This window comes from Nyctibius grandis, chromosome 14 (genome assembly GCF_013368605.1).
Source record: "Nyctibius grandis isolate bNycGra1 chromosome 14, bNycGra1.pri, whole genome shotgun sequence".
Lineage (NCBI taxonomy): Eukaryota > Metazoa > Chordata > Aves > Nyctibiiformes > Nyctibiidae > Nyctibius > Nyctibius grandis.
The window spans coordinates 13,098,310-13,119,313 of record NC_090671.1 but is presented as its reverse complement, the minus strand read 5'-3'; the positions used below and the strand labels follow the sequence as shown (position 1 = coordinate 13,119,313).

At 38.7% G+C, this 21,004-nt stretch overlaps 1 protein-coding gene across 1 annotated transcript in view; it reads left to right on the top strand.

The window, feature by feature from the left end:
* Nucleotides 1-490: 490 nt before the first annotated feature.
* The window catches only part of IFT81 (intraflagellar transport 81), a 37,512-nt gene continuing 16,998 nt past the window's right edge, over nt 491-21,004 (top strand). Inside the window, exons 1-10 of the mRNA XM_068412555.1 lie at nt 491-923; nt 1,725-1,828; nt 2,469-2,649; nt 5,559-5,648; nt 6,722-6,787; nt 7,103-7,213; nt 8,469-8,553; nt 14,077-14,240; nt 16,051-16,146; nt 18,074-18,220. Coding sequence (XP_068268656.1) covers nt 780-923; nt 1,725-1,828; nt 2,469-2,649; nt 5,559-5,648; nt 6,722-6,787; nt 7,103-7,213; nt 8,469-8,553; nt 14,077-14,240; nt 16,051-16,146; nt 18,074-18,220 — 1,188 coding nt within the window. The 5' untranslated portion in view covers nt 491-779. The remainder of the gene's footprint in view (nt 924-1,724; nt 1,829-2,468; nt 2,650-5,558; nt 5,649-6,721; nt 6,788-7,102; nt 7,214-8,468; nt 8,554-14,076; nt 14,241-16,050; nt 16,147-18,073; nt 18,221-21,004) is intronic.

Genomic DNA, 21,004 nt, shown 5'->3' with positions numbered 1-21,004 from the left:
CCAGCGACCGCAGCCGCGCTCCCCTCACGGCACAGCGGCACCGACCCACCCCGCTGCGAAACCCACCCCACGGCCAGCGGCGGAGCCGCGCCCGCCCCCGCTGCCTCACACCGCGGCATGGGGCAGGGCCTGCGGCACCGCCACCAGCTGCCCTCTGCGCAGGGGCTGGGGGTACAAATCCCAGTTCCTGCCCAGTTCGGAGTGGGAAGGGGGAAGATTGCGCTCGCCCGAGCCCCGCCGGGCTGGCAGCGTAGCAGGAACGGCCGCCCGGGCCGGCCGCCCCGCTCAGCCCCGCCGCCGCTCTGCGCATGCGCGGACGCCCCCGCGCTTGGGCCCGGTTCCAGCCGTTCCGGCGCGTTGGCAGAAGCGGGCGGTGGCGTCGGAAGTGACGTCATCGGCCTGGCTTGGCCGCCGTCACCGGGGTAACCGGGAGGCGCGCGGGAGGGCCGGGGCGGCCCGCGCGCGGGGGGCGGAGGACGCGGCCGGCCCGTCAGCCTCAGGGCGCTGCTGCTCGAGCGGGCCCGGCCCGGCCTGGCCGCCTCCCCCCGCAGTCTCTGTGAGGGGCCGGACCTTCCTTCGCAGGCCGCGAGGCTCCCCCCGGGGCTGAGGGGGCGGCCGGGCTGGGCCCCGCCGAGCCCTGTGCCAGCTCAGGGCCTCTGCGCTGCTGTAGGCCTCGCTGCCTTCACCCGCCCTCCCGGCAGCCCCCGGCTCCCTCTCCCCGCCGAGGCCTCCTGACATCTCTTCTGTCTTTTCTGCAGAGGTTTTTCCAGGACACGATCATGAGTGATCAAATCCAGTTCATTGTTGAGAAGCTCAATCAGGAGCCCTTCAGGAAGAACTACAATTTAATCACGTTTGACTCCTTAGAGTCAATGCAGCTGTTGCAGCTGCTCAGTGATGTTCTGGGGGAGATTGACCCAAAGGTAAGGAAGGCAATCAGAGGTGCTCAGACCTGCGTAATTGCGAACATCTTAAATAGGCTTGACACAGAAATTTGCTTTTATTTAGGTCTGGCTCTGAATAATCTTGTGGCATGTTTGGTTTACCAAAATGGCTTGTATGTATCTTCCTGGAAATAAATGTGCCTGGCAAGAATCCTTTCTGTCTATACATCTATGTGTTTTTGGCAAACCAGCAAATCTTTCTTGGGCCAGGGATACTGGATCCCTGTCCCCTAGAGACTGGTGACTGTATATTTTTCCTTGGGATACAGATCTTAACTTGGTTCATACTGACAATCGCTGTGTTCTTAAGTCAGAAGCCAGGCTGTCTCTTGCACACATACACAGGGCAGGAATTGATCAAGAGCTGAACCTCATGACTTAGCTGTTGCAATAGACACTGAATCCCTCTCCTTTGAGGCTACCAAAAGTGCGTGTAAGACCAGAAGGGATCATTCATACATCTGGGGCGCAGATATGTGTGCCTTGGTGTGCTTGGATACCTGACTTCTTTGGTGGAAGTAATCAGTTTGTCTGCATAGATTGAGGTCCCATGAGCAGGGAAGATGTATATACCTAGGATAAATTTACCTGAGTACACAAGTTGGAGAAAAATTCATTAGAAGAGAATTGAAGTTTGGTGATAAAAAGGATGTTCTGTGTGGAGCATCTCACTTCATTGACATATCATGATAAATGGATAAAGTCAGTTCTTTTGGTGTTGCTACTTAATTGACATGACTTGGACAAACAGTGGATAATTTATTTTTTTTTACTATTTAGCATGCTGTTGACATTAGAGAGGAGCTGCCGGAACAAACAGCTAAAAGAATGTTGAGTCTTCTTGGTATCCTTAAATACAAACCTCCAGGAAGTGTATCAGACTTGTAAGTATCTTTTTGTCTACAAAGCACAGTAAAACATCTTTTACAGTTTATGCGGTAACGACCTTTAATTCAGTAGTTGTGTGTATTTTTGACCTCGACTGTCCCAGTGGGTATGTGTAACGCATCGAAGGCAGCTCCTCCTTTGTCCCTACAGAGTGTGGTACGGGAGATGCCAGCAGAAGGCTCCTGCGGGGTGTCGGCTGCCCCTCGGGCCCTGCTGCAGCAGCTGCTGTTGCGGAGTCAGCCAGGAGAGGGTGCCGCACGACTGGCAGGGTCAGTCCCTTCCCCGTCCCTGGCAGACCAGCCGCCCGAGGCTGGATTGCACCCTCCTGCGCCAGGTTATAACCCAGCAAACCCACACTCTTCCCACATTACCTTTATTCCCGAAGAATATCGCAGAAAAGGAGCAGTGGTTGGTGCTGGCTTTAGCATTTTTATGGGGTTTTTATCTGTCTCAAGGTAGCAGAATCGGGATCATAAATAGCAAACTGGCATCATGAGTGTTTTCTCTTTTAATAGGATTAAGAATATCATTAGGCAAGTGGAGAGGGAATGTCAAAGTATTGCAAGTTGTTTGTTCCAAGCCAGTGTTCCTTAGATTGAGATTTATCGGTATTTTCTTTTTGTTGTTTTTGTGTAGGAGTGCATTTCGCCAAGGGTTAGTTACTGGAAGCAAACATGTAATTCATCCTGTCTTACATTGGCTTCTTCAGAAGACCAATGAACTCAAGAAAAGAGCTTACCTGGCACGTTTCTTAGTAAAACTGGAAGTGCCAGCAGAGTTCCTACAGGATGATACTGTGGCTGACATCAACAAACAGGTACCATTTTTCATGAATGCCAACATTTTATGTTAATTAATTGAAGTGCCAATAGGAGGAGGGATAAATGAATCGGGGAGTTACCGTTGAGATACGTGTTCAAGTGAGTTATGTTAAGAGCATGTTGGAATCAAGGGTGAGCAAAGATTTGTAATAAGAAATATGTGTCTTGACCACCTTTCTTCCAATAACCCTGAAACTGTGTATTAATATGTAGCATTGAATTAAAAGGTTTTAAGCCCATTAACTACTGGGTACTAAATAATGTTCAGAGCCATGTTGGCCAAGACAGCTTTTTATTTCTTAATTTTTAAAGACTTTTTTGTTTCCGATGAACTACGACATGGATATTTTTAACTTTATAAATTACCACTTCAAACCAGTCCAGAAAATGTTAGGACCAAAAGCCGATGTCTCCTAATTGTCAAGTGATTGTGTCGTATTTAGAGTCTAATATTTGTATTAGCCTCATCCTGCTTCTCCTTCAACCATTTATTTTTTTGTGAATAAGTAAAAAATTTCTTTTTCCCAGGCTGATGTTCCTACTCATTATGTTCCCACTTCTTTTGTGAGCATTAAATGTTGATTTTAGATAGTCAGAGTGGGTGGGTTTGAAATGTAAAGCTTACAGTGAACCCTAGTTATGTTTTTAGATCTGTATTTCCTGAGGTACATATTTACCTAATTTTTATCCAGTTTTCTGTGCCTTTCGTTATGTGTAGTCACTTGCAAAATTACAGTATTTTTGACTGTTTGTAACAGGTAACTGGATTTATTAACTGTGCACCAGCAAAGCTGTATAGTCTGACTGAAGCTTGACTAAGCCTTTTATTTTTTTGTTACCACTAACAATGCTGGATTTATAACTTGGAATAACTAAGCAGAAGTAGCAAAGAGAGAAAGGGCTGCAGATTGTATGTTTTTCCTGTGTGTCACACTCTTAATATGTATAAATATCCAACTCCATTATTTCCATTAGGTAAGATGTGTTCCTTTTTGGGATTACAGTCATATAACTGTCTTATTAAACTAATGCCCTGCTGATTAATTTAAAACAGAAGCTGGAGTAATATAGTGCCTTAATGTAACATTACCATGCAAATATTTAGATACTAATGCATTAAAGAATTTAGCCTAAAGTATTTAGATGGGCTTGCAATAGTGTGTTTTAAGGAAACATTTCAAACGTGAGAGTTTGGAAATCTTAGAACATGGTCAAGTTTTATGGGTGGATAGAATCAACCTCAAATGTACTTTTGTAAATTATTTAAACGAGATACTCGGAGTACTTGCCACCTTCCCAGCTGTGTTGTGATTTGGACATCAGATTGGCTGCAGTATATAATTTAAAAAGTAAGCAACTTCAGGCATAAATCAAGTTGTCTAGTCTTCAGTGAGTTGCCCTCAGGTGCCAGGAATCTTTCTTTCCACTATGGGAACCTGGGTGTTCTTGGTTCATTTGAGTGTGTCACTTATTTTGAGTGCACATGGGGTTGCTGCAGCTTTTATTCGGTGAAAGTGGGAAACTGACCCTGCATTATGATCTGGCAAACTGTGCTGTGCCCTTGTTTGAATCTTACCATTAGTCTTGAAATTTTGTGTCCTGATAAGGAAAAGACTGACTAAACTCCCCTTTTGAAAGAGAGAGAGAATCCACACCAAGGAGAGCTGTTGGACATCAGCAATCAGGAATACAGCTGCTCAGAGACTACCTGCTTTTCATTATTTGTTAAAGTCCTTAACTTCTATAATGCATAAGTGATACAATGCAGCCCAGCTGCATTTTTACTCCTACTTTTTTGTAACTCATTCACATTGTCCACTGTGTGCATGCCTTATCATACTTTTATTTGCCATTTAATCAAGATCTTTATTATTTTATCTTCTTCTCAGTAGCCATTTTATTGCTTTTTTTTTTTTAATTAATTCCGGCTTGTCACTGTGTGCCTGATATTGAAACAACCAGAAATGAACAGAGCATTCTAGATGCTGGTTCCCCAGGGTTTTATAGAATAGAATTGCTGCTTCACTGCTCAGGGATATGATGCCTTTGTTTGAACTGGCCTTTGCCGTTGCCATTTTGTGTTCAACATTCATATCAATTGCTCTTTCCAGGAAGTAAAAAATTACTTGATATTCTCTTTTTAGATTTTTTCCATCTTATTGAATGGCTGTTTCTGTGGAGATTATCTTTCCTCATATCTCAGCTTGCATTTCTCCAAGTTGAATCTAAATTTATTTCCTACCCATATTTCTAAACTCTTTTTGTCCCCTGTTATTTCTCTACCCACACAGACTTTCACACTGCCTCTCAGTTTAAGAGTACTGGTGGGCAAGGTACTGGTGTGGAAGTAGCACACTGTCTACTTCTTTCTAAATACCGAACTGCATATATCAGTCTCTGTAATATACCGAGGGCATGATTATGCAATGTGTCAAAACTATTTCTCACATAAGTCAGGTGTGCTTTTGGACTGCTTTGCTGGATTGAAGCTCAGTGCTCTATAAATTCAAGCCCCCTTGCTTTGATCAAGCATGTTGTTAGATCAAGCTCTTCCTTTTTCGGCTTGAGATATAGAGTAAGAGAGAATAATTTGTTAATATAGCATTGTCCCTTTCAGATAACATCTTATCTTCCTGTTTTGAAAATACACTGTGTGTTACAAGGCAAGAGGTGAAAATACTGAAGAAATTGTGAAACTTCTGAGTGTACCTTCAAATGGAAGATAATTCACTGTGTTTTTGTATTTGTGCTTTATAAGTTGACAAGCTTTTGTGATGAAAAAATGCCTTTAGTTCTTTTTCTCACCATATTTCTATATTTATTGTCTTAGTAGTAAAGCAACATGTTTATCTGAAAATCCTTAGACAAAGAGCTCATTCTGCATGGTTTTTATTTCATTTTATAGTATGAAGAACTGATGGAAGCATTTAAAAACCTACATAAGGAGTGTGAGCAGCTCAAAACATCTGGTTTATCTACTGCAGAAATAAGAAGGGTAAAAAAACTTGAGAAAATTGTGCAACTTTTGTTTAGATTTTTTTTGAATGTCAGTTCTATTTTTGTTGGTTTTGTGGACTCATTGCAGTGTATAAGTTGTAGAGGTCAGAGCTGGTGGCACTGCAGCTGCCTTTTTGAAACTGTTCTCTGTTGGCAAACAGATTAGAAGGTCCTCGCTCATGCTTAGAACTGAGCTTTCTGAAGCAGATTGGGAAACAAGGCTGCCAAGACTCTGTTCAGAACGATTTTCAAATATTAGAACTCCCTTTCCTGTGAATGCAAACTGATACAAAGCCTTTTACTTTACTGATACAGGGTAATAATTTCAGAGGGTGTTGAATGAATTAAGAGCTTAAGTCAACTAAAAAGATGATCCTGTGTGGCTAAGGTGTTAAGTAAAGATATTTGCCCTGTTTCAGCAAATTTAAGTGTGGCTACAGCCTTCCAGTAAGACACATAGACAAGTTAAGCAAATGTTGAGATAAGGCCTAAATTTGGAGAATTTATTTCACTTTTTCTCATAACTATCACTCTCTGGAATCCTGCTGTTGTAAGATAGGATTAAAGGAGAATAATATTCAGATACATGTTTTAGTACTAGAAGGTGTTTCTTTTAACTCAATTTTAATACAAAAAGTGGCAGCAAACATCACTTGTATGCAACTTCATGCAAAATTGTCTGCCAGGAAGTGGGTGATCATGGTAACATTAAGAACATACGTTTGACTGCATCACATGTTGAATTCATGCTGATTTTTGCTTGGTTGTTTCTGTTTGTTTGTTTTTATTTTAGAGAACTCCACCTGCTTTCATTTTAAATGTTCACATTAATACTCAAGGATGCAAATGAAGGAATATTAGTAAAGAGAGTGGGAACTGTGGGGGAAGTAAGAGAGAAGAGAGAGATTGGAATCCTGGGTGTTTCTGATCATAGATCAATAAAATTATAACCACTTCCATGTATTCAGAGAAGAATTCTGATTTTCATATTAATTTGAACATAATTTAGTCTAACCCATATTATATGGTAAATAAATTAACATTTCTTTATCTATTTTTTCTGCTTTTTAGGACATTAGTGCAATGGAAGAGGAGAACGATCAACTCGTCAAAAGAGTAGAGCGTCTTAAGAAGAGGGTAATAAGAGAAGTAACGCTGTTACATCTCAGTGTCATAATCCTTGGCTTGCAACTCTGATTTTGGAATGCAAACAAGGATTAAGATAAACATACTGTATGTCTAGGAAGGAGTCGAATAACTAATTGACCCACAGGGAATCTCCCTAGGCGTTAGTCCAGAGCTTTTAAAATCGAGTCCAGTACTTTGCTGTCGTTTCTGAGTAGTAACATGTATGGAAAGGAAGTGCTAAGTGGGCTTCCGAGACATATGATCTCTGTAATGTATTTCTCAACTATCTGACAGTAACATGCACTATTTATCCACTTGCTGTAGGTGGAGACAGTACAAAATCATCAACGAATGCTTGAAATAGCAAGACAGCTTCGCTTAGAAAAAGAGAGAGAAGAATCTTTGGCTCAACAGAAACAAGAACAAAAAAATCAGGTACTGATATAAAAGCATATCTATTAAAATAAAGAGTTGTTGACATCTGTTTGGGAATCGTGCATTTAAAAAAGTACATCAGGAACAACAGTACAGAGTTTCTCCCAACATCAGAAAATTAAATCCCATTTAAAATAGGAATATCTATGTACATTTTAAGGGAAGAGGCTTGACCCTGCAAGTTTTGAACACCTCATTCAAGGTACTTGGCTGCCTCAGCTGCCACTGACATCATCCTTTAGCAGTCCCAGAAAATGTTCCATGACTTACTGCTGTTGTAGCACCCAAAGAGGATTCTTTATATTTATGGTAGTGAGCAAATGTTTCCTTAGTCTGATTTGTATCTCTGTGCATCTGCACTAAGATTTCAGGGGCTGAGTAACACAGCAAGTGCCTCAGCTTTTCACTGGGTGTGGGGAATACGTATTCAGGAGCAACCTTGGGATTTTGCTCCCCGAGTTCAGCAAAGATGATGTCCTAGGAAGCACTGGAAGCAGTTGACATCTGAATATAAGGGTGGGTTTTATTCCTAGCTAGATTGTCAAAACAAGATACTTTAATAAAATCCAGTGCCATATTGTTATATCATCTCACTAAGTTCTGTAACATGAACTTCAACACTATTAAAAGGGGAAAACCCCACAGATTTCCAGTATTGCAGTCTATATCTGGATGTGGAATCACTGTGAATCAGTAGGCTTTCAAGCTGTTGGGTCTTTGCCTGAGTGAGATCACAAGTAAAATTAATGTGATGTTCAGCTAAGTCCAGTTCTTAGTACACACCTCTCTAAATCACAAAAATGCTAATCAACCGGGTGTTGTTTGGCAACCAGCTTTCCAGTGTGCTCTCAAATTGGACAGTGGATTGCTGTGACAACTCAGCTGCATTGAAGAGCTGCAGAATAAGGATAGTTACCTGCTGCAGTCCTGATTCTTGCTGTCTTCTTTTTTGTTCTAATGCTCAAGCCACTCATATTTTTGGTTGAAAATTGTTTAACGAATTTCTGCCATAGAGAAAATATCACTCAGGAGTACAAGAATACTTTCCTTAATTAACACTAGAGAATATCAAATAAACCTGGGCCAATTGTTGAAAAGTTGTTTTGGCACATTCCTTTGTGAAACAGGTGATCACCAGGTGCTTATAGCTACCACTTTTTATATTTGGGATTCTTTTTGATACTTTTTTGTTTTAGTTGTTTGAACATGCATTTCAAAGGAACGAGCTTATGTGTGTCCAATTCTCTCTCGAAAGTTGTTCCATGCAGAGCAGAGACTGCAAAGAGCACAGCTCCAGCTGAAAGAGATGCATCATGCAGTAGTGGATTCAAAACCTGAAAGTAAGTAGTCATCTATAAAGGCTGAGGGTTTACATTTCTTTTTTGGAAATGAAGTCAAAACTGGATGGCTGTCAGTAATATGGTAGTGCCTAAAAGCATATAGGAACTTAAGAAAATCTAAAGAAAGAAATAACTTGTGTTCTGAAGGCACGTGCTGGTGATCCTAAGCCCAAATGTGCCTTGCTGCAAAAAGCCAGGGAGACAATCACAAGGGAAGATGATATCAGTCATGTTTTTGAGGTCCACTTTTTCAAAAATCTTGAAACAGTTAATTACTGAATACTAACCATAATACTCTGCAAGAAAAAACTAGTTGGAACTACAGAGGGTTGGAAAAAACAGAAACATCTTAGAAAAGACAAACTTTTGATTCAGTAAGGTTTTATGTTTTGTGTTTGTAATTCGGTATTAGTGAAATCCTGCTGCTTAAAAATTTTCTCAATGAATGTACAAATACACTGAATACTGTGTTTTATTCAGTGTAGACTTGTTTTTCTAGTTACTTTCTATAAAATATTCTTTTTAAAAACTCTAAGGCCTGTTTCTTATTGTAGTGCAATATTGTGTTGTCTTTTGTATGGTACCAAAAATAAAGCTTTTTTTATAGATCATGTATTATATATATACACCCACTTGTCTATGATTATGTGTATAAGTATATATACTAGATATATCTCTATATTAATGCCTATATATTTATATATGAATATATTTGTTTACATATGAAAATACTTTGTTCTCATTACACAACTGTAGCTGATAGAGTTGCATATTGCTATATTACATTAATAATAGCAAGATTGTTTCTCCTCGTTTTCAGTGCTATCTCAGGCTGCAAATAACCTCAGCAAAATAAATTATACTACTTGTGGAGTAAGTTAGTACTCTCTGATCATTTATAAAAATAGCAGGTGGGCTTTTCCAGTTGCATTCTAAGTTGCTGTGCTAAAAAAATGCCATAGAATGATTTTTATTATATGTATAAATTACTTCCAGAATTATAGAATCTGACTATTTATTGATTTAAATTTAGTAAAGTAAGTCCTTGTCCTACTCTTTCAAGTACATTTAATATTCCAGTTGCATCACATAACTGCTTTGGCAGCTGTTCTGAGTTAGAGAATTTTTTTCAGTCACCACCACATTACATTGTTATTACTTCGTAATTGTACTTTAATTTTTTTACGATGCTCATCAGCCACTGAACCACAAATGGAACTAAAAGAGTATCTGAACTATCATCTTCTTTACTCAAAGGGACCTGCAGTGGATTTTATAACTGTTCCATTTTTGCAGTAGCTATCAGAGAGTTTATACAGCAAAGCTGTGTCAACATTTCTATTGCAGTTCTTGGGTTTTTTTAAGGCCAATGGAAACTTGATGGGTTCAGTTCACAGAAGCAAAGGTAATGTAATAAAAAGCCAGTAAATATGTCATTTAATCACCGAGATGAAAATAAAGATAAAGTTAACATATTTAATTTCCTTATCTTGAGTCCTGCTTGCAGGGGGAAAAAAAGTGTTTAGATATTCTGAAGAAAAACTTGGAGTCATTACTTAAGAAAACTTGTGTTGAAATCGTGCCCAAACAAAGACTTCAGGACTTAGCTTTGTAATTGCTTTCCCCCGTAGTAGTTACAAAGACACTGCCTGTAGGAGCAATTACAGAATGCCAGCTGTGTTTTTTAAATAATTGAAATTAGGTGACCGCAGTGCTCTGAATAGGATTCCATTTATTTTAAAAGCTTTGTTGGTCTACAGTTAGCACAATTTATTTTATTTTAAAAATTCCCTTTGGCTGCAGTTTGGTACCTCAGCTGCTTACTCGTATCAGGATAGCTTGTGCGCTGACAATTCAACAGCTGGTTGGTAGGTGTGGATTTTCACTGGAAGTTAGATACTTTCCTTTAAAACAATATTCTTCCATTTTTAATACTTCAAGTGTTTTTACTTCCAAAGCAAGATGAAATGATAAAAGTTGTTGTTAATGAGTAGAAGCTTTTCTGTTTGTCTTACGGGTACATGCTGCTTTGATTACTTCATCTTACAATTTAGGATGAAGTACTTTAAAGAAATGTAAAGGAACTCTTTAAGGAATGCAACTAGCACGTATTCATCATTATTATTAACATGCAATTAGCATCAGTCTGCTTTAGCTGTGCCAGGAAAATACAGCTTACGGTTAGTAGGTTTTTAACTGTTAGAAATATAATAGTTAGAAGACTTTGTATTGTATCATGAAAAACAGTTGATTGTTAGGAGATGTTTTGTAGACTAAAATTGATCATACTGGTTTCCACTCCTTCCCTGTTTATTAACTTCAGTACTACTCAATGTGGTGTTTAACTACAGAGGCAGTTGCTGCTGTAGCACTAAGTCACATGAATTTGCAGTTTCTGTTTTGTTGTTGTTGTTGTTGTTCCAGATATGAATAGTATATTGACACCGACCACTAGTTTGAATAACCTAGCTCATGCTTTCTCAGCAAGATTGCCATCTTTTTGCTTTGAATATCTCTGCTGGCACAAACACAAATTGTTGATGCCAAGAAGCGAACTGAATTACTGAAATTCTTGATCTCTGTCCATTTTACAGAACATTATTGTTCACTTTATTGGCCGAAATATGAAGGAGTGGATGAGTAGGTTGAAAATATTGATTAAAAGAATGTGTTAAGATGATTGTTGTTGATAAACAGTGAAATGTGTCATTTATATACTTCATTGAGTTAATCCGTAGTAATAGATTTAGAGCACTGAGAACATCAAAGATGCCCGTCAAAGAGGAATTGCTTTGTACAGGTGTCTGTTTTATGTCATTCTGAACACTTGATGAAAAATAGAAATTTAGGATGCTATTATTTAAATATTGCATTTGAATGAAAACATTAACATTTTTCTTTTCCACAGAACTCTCTTTCCCTAAAATTCCAAGTTTAAATGATCCTCAGCCACACTGCAGACCATATTACAATTAAAGTTATAGATGTATTTGGTAAAGGAGAATGGCTTAGGTGGAACTTTATTTCCATCTTTAAATAGTTTTATTTATTACAAAGTCGCTGTCAATAGGTGCAAGGTCGGGATAAAGCACTTTTAAGCTAACTTGGTATCTTTGAGAATACAAGTCTGGTTGGTAAGTTTAATAGTATTGCTATGGTTGACTTTTTTAAGACTGTTGACTCTTAACTTGCACCCCATTTTGAACAAACAAGGCAGCAAAAATGCAACATGACCTATGTTAAAAGGATTAAAAGAATTTTATTGAAAGTTTTAGAAATGAAAATGGTCAGGGAACCATCAGCGAGTGGATGTGTTTCTAATTGGGATGTGCAGAAATCAGTGTTTGGCTCTCTTTTTGTTTAGTATTTACATCAGATATCTGAAAGAAAATAACAATGACCACAGGTGAAATTGTCAGGTGAAATAAAAACTGGGGAAATGAGTGAATAATGAGGAGAGCAGACTGTTGATTTGAAGTGACCTTAATCACTTAGGAAGCCAAGCCCATGCCAACAGTATATATTTTAAGGAATAGCCAAACGCCACGGTATTCCTCTAAGAATAATGTGTGTGCAATATAGTTATAGCAGGTGGGACTCAGGATTTCCTAAGAAGTGACTTTGAAAACGACTTGTGGGTCATGGTGTAAAAATGGTAGAACTGGTGCTCCCAGTGTCAAAGATTTGGTGCAGAATTATGCAGAGAAACTTGCCTCTTTTCTACATGACTGAGCATGTACTAAGAAACTCCTTCTCCCATCCCTCTCTTTGTAATAATAATAAAATTTGAATGGAAAACATGAGGAGTTGCTCTTAATAGCTCCCCACATGTAAATACGTGGTTGGCAGAACCTTGCTAAAATAACCTTAGGGCACAGAGCCAGCCTTTCTGTGCAGCTTACGTATGTAGATTTTGTAACCATAAGTCAATGTTAAAACATTAAAAACAGAATTTCTATGTGTAATGGAAAGATTTAAAGTGTGCTTGCTTTTCTTCCCTCTAGCCTGGGAATTTGAAAAAGGAATGTTTTAACGGGAAAAAAAATTAAAACAAGAGCTGCCCTATGTTTTGTTTTCTAAGGTTCTGGTAAGCAGCAAGAATAGCTCTTAGGTAGTTACTTCTCCATATGTTGAATCGTATAGGAGGAAAAATATATCCAAAGTATTTAGGAAAGAAACTACATTAGTCATGAGGCATGTTGACATCATCATGTCTTTCCCCATCAAGATGTCAAGTTTTAACTCGCTTCATCGCTCGTTGCCCCATCAAGAGCAGGCGTGATGCAGAACCAGTCAGTGTTTAAAAGAAGTTGGTGGTAGCTCTGAGGTTATCCGAGAAATAAATCGAGATAGTGATCAAGGTTATACCCTGTGAAGTCAGTAGGTCCCTGCTCTTATGGAAGCAATTGTTTAGGCGTGGTTATTTCCTGAGTTTAGTGTCATATCTACAACAAATTCTTTAGGCATGTACATTTTTATAAGAAAACAGGAGCGGTACAAGAAATAAAGTATAGGCTATATGTGCAGATTTTTTTTTCTTGCTAAGAGGAAAAGAAATTAGTTTGGTTAAATTAAAATATTAATATTTAATATCAGAATAATTTAATTGATATGACTTTGATTTCCACACCAAAGATCTTGGTTATAAATATCAAATTGGGAGCTGTGTTCCTAGTCAGTTCTGAGGTGATAATTCAGCTCACGGTGTATGTGGGAGGCTTTGCTGCATTTGCAGAGGTGGTAGATTTCTAGTGAGACATTAAAATGTGGTCCCTCCTGCCCAGCTCTGGCGTGGGCTGAGGAAGATTGGAATCGAGTTCTTCTGGAAGAAAGAAGTGGGAATTCTTTTTCAGTAAGTTCAAATGTGTTTCTCAAGGTATAGCTGTAGTGCCAAGTACATCATGGCTATTGCATACATAGGGTGACTCTGCTTACCATTCTGAAACCAGTATTGGTGCTGTTGGTTTTGCACAAGATAAATGACCTTTCCACGAAGGGGAAAAGATCATGTGGTAGTTTGGCTTTTCATAAACACAGAAATCAACAAACTGAACTGCTGGAAAAGAGGAATTCCCGCTCATTTTTAGTCTGTGTTCACTTGACTTTGTTAGCAACGCTGCTTTCCCTAGGGTCTATGTTCTTTCTTCCAGTTCTTGAGGCTTTCTCAAGAGTTAATGGCATTCTGTATCAATGCTGCATGTTGAATATTGCATCTGATCCAGCTAGAGTTTATGTAAGAGTTTCATGTTTTACTTGTTTATTGATGAAAAGAATCTGTCAAGGAGTTAATAGTTATATGTTAGAGATACAGATGGATAATAATACATATTATATTGTTTAACATCCAGATTAAAAATCCAAATCAAGTAACTACCTGTTTCTTTGAGCGTTGAAAAGAAGACTCAAATGTTATGCTGTTGTAATTGTAATATGCTGCTAAATTAATTGCTGTGTTGGTGAAATCAAACTTAATTATCTGCTACATTACTTTTATAACACACAATGATTTAATTTGTTTTTAAGGTTTAATGAAGAAACTAGAAGAGGAGATAAATTTCAATTCGTACCTGGTTACTGAGAAAATACCTAGAGAGCTTGAAAGTAAGAAGACTTCAGCATATTTCTTACAAAAGGTGGCTGCAGAGCCAGCTATGAGTCAATCTGATCTCAATGTGCTTGAAATCAAGGTAAGTTGACTGAGGTCACACAGAATTTGTGTTCCATAGCATAGTCTAAGGTTCTTGTTCACTGTAGTTTTCTTATCTCTACTTTATATCCTTGAGAAAATGTTTAATTCCCAAAGGAACATCCCTTCAGTTGTGAAAGAAAAGAAGATGTGTTAATCATTAAATGCAAACTCTCAGATAAGTTTTTTAAAAAACCCACAAAGCAAACAAACAAAACAACCAACCAAAACCCAAACCAAATGGCACAGCACCTGCCAAAGTAATGTAATAAAGAAATGCCCACAGGTTTTTTTGACCAGATGAGAATCAGCAGTCAAGTGTCATCAAGAATACCTTCTATTTTAGGGTTAAGACTCCTTTTTACAAAAGTAAAATCAGTGGCAGCCTAATGCCATTTTGGATCCCAACCTTTATACTTTTAAGGATGACAGCATTGTTAAATGGTAGATTAGCTCTGAAACAAAAAACTAGCTGTGTGATTCAGCCTCTGCTTTCCTGGTTTATTTCTTCTAATCAAAGCAATACTTGTGGTTGCAGTTATTTCTTTTAGGCATAGTTGAAGCCCTGTTTTGCACCTTTCTTTTCCAAGAGTATTGCTGGGTTTTTGGCAATATTTTAAAAAGCTTCAAGTTTTTTTTTTCTCTCTTTCTCTGTGAGGTAACCTTTTAAAATAGTTATTTTTTGGAAGTATGTTCTTAATAGATAATAAAAACATCTCATATACTTGGCTGTTGCCACAGCATGGCCTTAGCCAGCATTTTTTTTAAAGTCAGCCTTCTATTATCTCGATGTCTTAAAAAGGAGTTGAATTGCACTAAGCATGCTACTATCATATATTTTATAATATATAAACCAGGAATTTATTCACAGAAGGGAATTGTTATGCTGTCTTCAAATTCAGGCCTGTTCTAGCTTTTGTAAAGGAGCAGACTTTACAGGAGATTTTTTTTTTCAGGTGTTGGAGTATTTTTAGTCCTATTGAGCACTTTATTTGAAATACTGAGCTTGCAAAGTACACGGATATTGCTCATAGAAATGTTAGAGTAATGCCCAGCGCTGTACCTGCGCTATGTTTGGACTTCATTGGATTTCAGCACATGTTTACCCTGCTTGCTTATCAGCACTTATCTAGTTAGCAGAGAATTAAAGGAAGGTTGCTAGGGCTGTGGTTTCCACGGCTGATGAGAGTCCCAGCGTAGCATTAAGTCAGGACTGGGAAAGCTGCAATCAGCACACTGGTGTAGCTGTTCAGGAGTTTCCAGATGCAGTAGGCTCTAATAGAATGAAGATCAACAGTTTGAGACCATGGACAAACAAGTGCATTTTGTGGCAGTAGAAAGAAGGTACCATAGAGCTGGAGTATGGTGGTCTGTGACTCCTCAAAGTACTGATGAAATTTGATATCACTTTGTCTTTATTTGCTTCCCTTTAAATTTCTGATAAATGGTTGAGTGAAAAGGAACTTTAGTTGATATTGATAAAATAACATTTTTCGCATAGTATGTGACAACATCAGTCTTTTTTCTATCTGTACCAGTTCACATGCATTCTCTCTCCACGTACACCAGTTTACTTCATTTTCAGGGCCAACGTCATGCTTCTGCCTTATCATAAAGGCACAGAACTGGAAATCCAAAAACATAGCCTCTTCCTGGCCAATACTTAATGACTCATTGAGTTTTTTGGGTTTAGTTCTCTGTTTTAAAAATGGAACTAGCTGGATTGTAAATCTGGTTTGCAAAGCATTTAATTCTTGGAGAAGGCAAAGAAATAAAGCTCCGTTTCCTTAGTTTTCTGCTCTGTCTTGCAGATAAATGAAGTAAACGCACAAATGAATCAGCTTATTGAGAAAAGGATGATGAAATATGAGCCAATCGACAGTAAATTTTCCATGTATCGCCAACAGGTAAGAAGGAACAAAACATTTTTGAAGCAGAAGCAGTAGAGCAGTTTCAATCACTGATTGTCTTACATACTGATTTCTTTCTTTAATTTGTTTAGCATAAATCTGTAGAAATACGTAATAATGGAGGACAAAAAGAAAATAAATAGCTGTTGAACTTACATATGTTTCGGGCTGAGTCAAACACTTGCTTTCGGGCATGTTAGTGAGCTTGTATCGACTGCTGTCCTTAAGCTTTAGGTGTTGCCCTTCAGATGCATCACTAATTCTGGAAGGCTCACTTTGGAGGAGCTATTTTGGTAAAGCTCCAGCTGTGGACAGATTCTTACAAGGCAGCGTGTGGGCTGACTGCTGCAGTCAGACCTGGATGCAGGGCTTGCTTTCAGTTCTATCCCTTGCTTGTGTTTGACCACATGCTATTTTCCCCGTTACATCTATTAAGAAGGTTTTCTTTGATTTTTCATCCTGAGGCTATAAAATAGCCTTTCTATAAAATAGGCTGTCTGGTCTAGTCTTAGTAAATTCACAAGTTATTAAAAGGATTTATGAGCTCTTGAGATTTTCAGAGCTTATGCAGAAATGTAAGGGATTTCTTTTCCAGGCAGCCTGTACCACTGCTAATTTTATTGAAGATTTTCATGCTGATGCTTATGGTGACGGTTTAAAAAATAAAAAGGCTTAAGTAAAATGTATCAGTGGGAGGAAAAAAATTGTGATAAAATGTCTGATCCAGTTCAATCACACATGCGATATGAAACGCACCATTTTGTTTTGTAAGAGATGCTCTTCTTCCCTAAAGAAAAGCTTGCCACATAATGTGCTGGTACCAAAGCCCAGCTGGCTTGTGGGATAATTATGTTCAGTGGAGGAACCACTGCAGGAGTTCAGGTTGCTGCTGTGAGTTGAAAGCACACGGTAGTCTTTGCATTGTTCTGCTAGGGACTGGCTTCTGTTTCACAAAAGAATCATATATATTCTACCACAGTTTGTCACTGCAGATATCTCATGAAGCAAAGAGCTGAGATACTACCCCAGCAGAATTCTGTTAGATATATTTTTAGAAATAAAGCTGGTCCTTTTAACCTAGTGTGAGAAAGTGTGTAATTTGCTTCATTTTTTCTTAAGTTTTCCCTTTCGTATGAAGACACCAACCATGCCTCCAAATTCATGCGCATGCATCTAAATTAATGTGTTATTTTAAAATAGTTTAAAATAGTATTCTTTGGCAAGATAAAAATGCCTTTTTTTCCCCTGAACTAATATATACTTATGTTCCCAAATCTGTTACTTCTGGTCAAATGTTAGGTACTATTAAATATTTTGCCTTGTATAAAATATTATTTTTTAAATGCTTTAACTTCCAGACTCAAAAAAAAAGAGAATAATCTGTAATCTAAACTATTTCTGTACTGTATTGCTTTATTCATCGTCTTCTAGCTATTTGCCATGATTTAGTGGCTCGGTTCTGATGTTAGTGTAACATATTTCTGTAGGTTGGAGTAGGTTGGAGTTATAAAAATCTGTATTATGACATTTGTGAAATCCTGGGTAACTTTCCAGTGAAGCCATGGTGTATCTTACACGGGCACAAAAAGGGACTAAGCAGAAGAAATGGAGCAGCTCAAATGCCTGCCTTTTTCTTCAATGAAAATGAAAAAACAGGGCGAAGAAATGTAAATGTAGAATGTAAAATACATCAACGTGAATCTGGGGAAAAAGGGTATGCTGGAAGTCTTGGCTGTACCCACTGTACAGAATGTGTGCCTTTGCATGAGACATGCTCGCAGTTCTTCATGAAAACCAGTTTCTGCCAGTTCAAATGTGGTTTCAGTGGTGCAATGCCTGAAATGTAATGGATTACATTTTACTAATGATTAAACAAGGCAATTTTTAATTTATTTGTCCATATGCATTGTTAATGATCATGCAGGCATCTATCATTGCCCGGAAAAAGGAAGCCAAGGCAGAAGAGCTTCAGGCTGCTAAGGAAGAGATGTCCAGCACTGAAAGGCAGATGCTACAGAAGACGAGTCAGGCCCATGAGTTAGAAGGCTCTGAAGTTCTGAAAGGGGATGAGGTACGCAAAGTAACAGTGTGTATAAGGAAGAGGAAATTCATAAGAGACGAACCAATTTTTTGTTAACTCGCAATTTCCTTTTAACTTTACATTGCAATAACTGCTTTGACAGTATCTTATCATTTTTATAGTATGTTGTCAAGCTACACAGCCTCAGTGTTGCAACAGATTTGCCTCTTTTTTTTAAATGCATGTTTTTGGTCACCAAATTCCAAAATTAATATATTTGAAGACTTTTTTTTCTTTTTTAATGTGCAGGTAGTACAATGCTGTCCGGTGCTTTCAGGTGCTTTCCCATACTTATACTGCAGCTCTGCTTGATTTGTAGCTATTTTCAAATTATTAATTTTAATTACTCACATTGTACCTAATAGATTGCAGGGTATATGAGGACTTAATGTTGGGCTGTCTTAATGTTCCAGCCTCTGAGTCAAAATAATGTCAATATCATCACAATGGTATGATGGTAAATAACTAATTATAAAAGTCAACAAGGCTAATGAAGGGATTAAGAGTTCAAGTGATAAGTCATGTAGATTAATTTTATTATTTGATGCGTAACAAAAATCTGCATTACTATCCCTTCTCTATTGATATATGATCATAAAGCTTAATACCAGCAATTATCAGAAATGCAGTTAGTCCTGTTGTATTTATTACCCAAAAAAAGTTTTGACTTAAAAAAATTTTCCCAGACCCTCCTGAAGTTGATGTGCAGTACAGACTTTGACCAGCACCATCAGCGTAGCTCAGGCAAAGTTATATTTGAAGCTGTACTTATCAAAGCAGCTTTTCCTTCTTCAAAAGTTTGCAAAGAATCAGGCTGCTGCAGCTGGGCAGTGGTTTGTCAGCAAAATAAATTGACTTCTCTTAAGACAATAATTTTTGTCAGTTCAGAAGGAGCCTGCTAAGTGTACTTACAAGCAGAATCACTAGAGCAAAGAGTATTTTAGCTGCATCATTCTCTGACTTAATATATCTTTTCATTCCCTCATGTGTTGTCTTCATTTCCACTGCCATCATTTATCAAGAGTAACACTCTTTGCTTGCTTTTTCTTTGTCTGTTTCTGTGCTTTTTTTACATACTACTCCATACAGGGAACGCCCTTTGTAGAAGGAACTCCCTTCCTGATCCCATAGGACATGCCTGCTCCACAGAAATCAGTTTTCTTTTAAAGGAGTTTTAAAGAGTGAGTCAAGTATGGAAATGTGTATGTGTGCACTCACGCATAAAGGCTTCCTGTGTCATATGGAATCCACGCGTGTTTCACTTGTGCCTTCTTGCCTTTCTCCCCTTCTGTAAATCAAGATGAAAACTACAGGTGGAAGCAAAGGCACAGAGACTCTGAAGAATTAAGGTGCTGATTTCTCTTACCATGACATACTATACACACCCCATCTATAGGTGTTCCATAGGCAGCAATAACAAGACCATCACTGCATTAGATTTCTCTCCACTACAAGGTTTTCAACCCCAGTGGGCATGTTGCGAGAGTCTTTGACAACTATTTAAGTAAAAATAAAAACAGAAAGCAGACAATCTGTGTTTCATGACATGTGATGGGAAAGAAGTGTTTAATTAATCAACAAGAATGCATTACCAAGACAGCAACATATGCTTTACATTATCTATAAATGCTCTGTAAGGTAAGAAATAATTCATGTTGTGCCTGTTCTTGAGGGGGACAACATACTCTGATCCATAGTAATTCAAGGAGAGCAGGGTAGGAGGGAAACAGAACCTCAGAAGAGGCTTGATAATGAAAAATTCAAGTTAATTGTCTTACACAAGGAAGAGGCTCAAGACAGAAAAAAGACAAGACCTGTTTTGAACATAACCTGCATTCCTTTTGTCCAAATATGTTCTGCTTTTGACTTTTAAAATCTTTTCAAGTCTTCATTTTGAGGAGCGAAGGATAAACGACAGGGCACTTTGGAGAAAATCATCAGCTTAAAATAAGAAGTGTTTGTCTTTTTGTAAGAAGCATTTCCTGGTTTGTAAAATACTTTCTGCACAGTGGCCCAGGGAAGCCAGTATTTTACAGTCCCTGTCCTGTGCTTGTTTATTACTTCATTCTGTATACTGTGGTGGTACTCACGGGCACCAGAGTAAAGCAGTAAAAAGCATGTTTCCTATGGCTAAAAACTAGGACAGGATTTGAATTCTTGATGATTCTGATAGCTTCTTTTTCAAAGGTCGCAGTTTCCTCATCTGGAACATGGAGATAGTGATATTTAATTCTTCTGACAATGTCTGCTGCCAAAAACGCTGCACAGGACCTTGGTACTGTAGTTTTCATATCTCCTTAAAGTACAATGCAAACGCCTGTTACAGAAACAGCCCAGCTTCAGATTCTGGGTTGTGAGAATCACAGAATCACAGAATCAACCAGGTTGGAAGAGACCTCTGGGATCATCAAGTCCAACCGTTGCCCTGACACCACCCTGTCAACTAGACCATGGCGCTAAGAGCCATGTCCAGTCTTTTCTTAACACCTCCAGAGATGGTGACTCCACCACCTCCCTGGGCAGCCCCTTCCAATGTCTAATGACCCTTGCTGAGAAGAAATTCTTCCTAATGTCCAACCTGAACCTCCCCTGGCGAAGCTTGAGGCTGTGTCCTCTTGTCCTATCGCTGGTTGCCCGGGAGAAGAGGCCGACTCCCACTCCACTACAACCTCCCTTCAGGTAGTTGTAGACTGCACTAAGGTCACCTCTGAGCCTCCTCTTGTCCAGGCTAAAAGGAAGAAGGAGAAGACAGGACTGATTGATAGATGAGGCAAA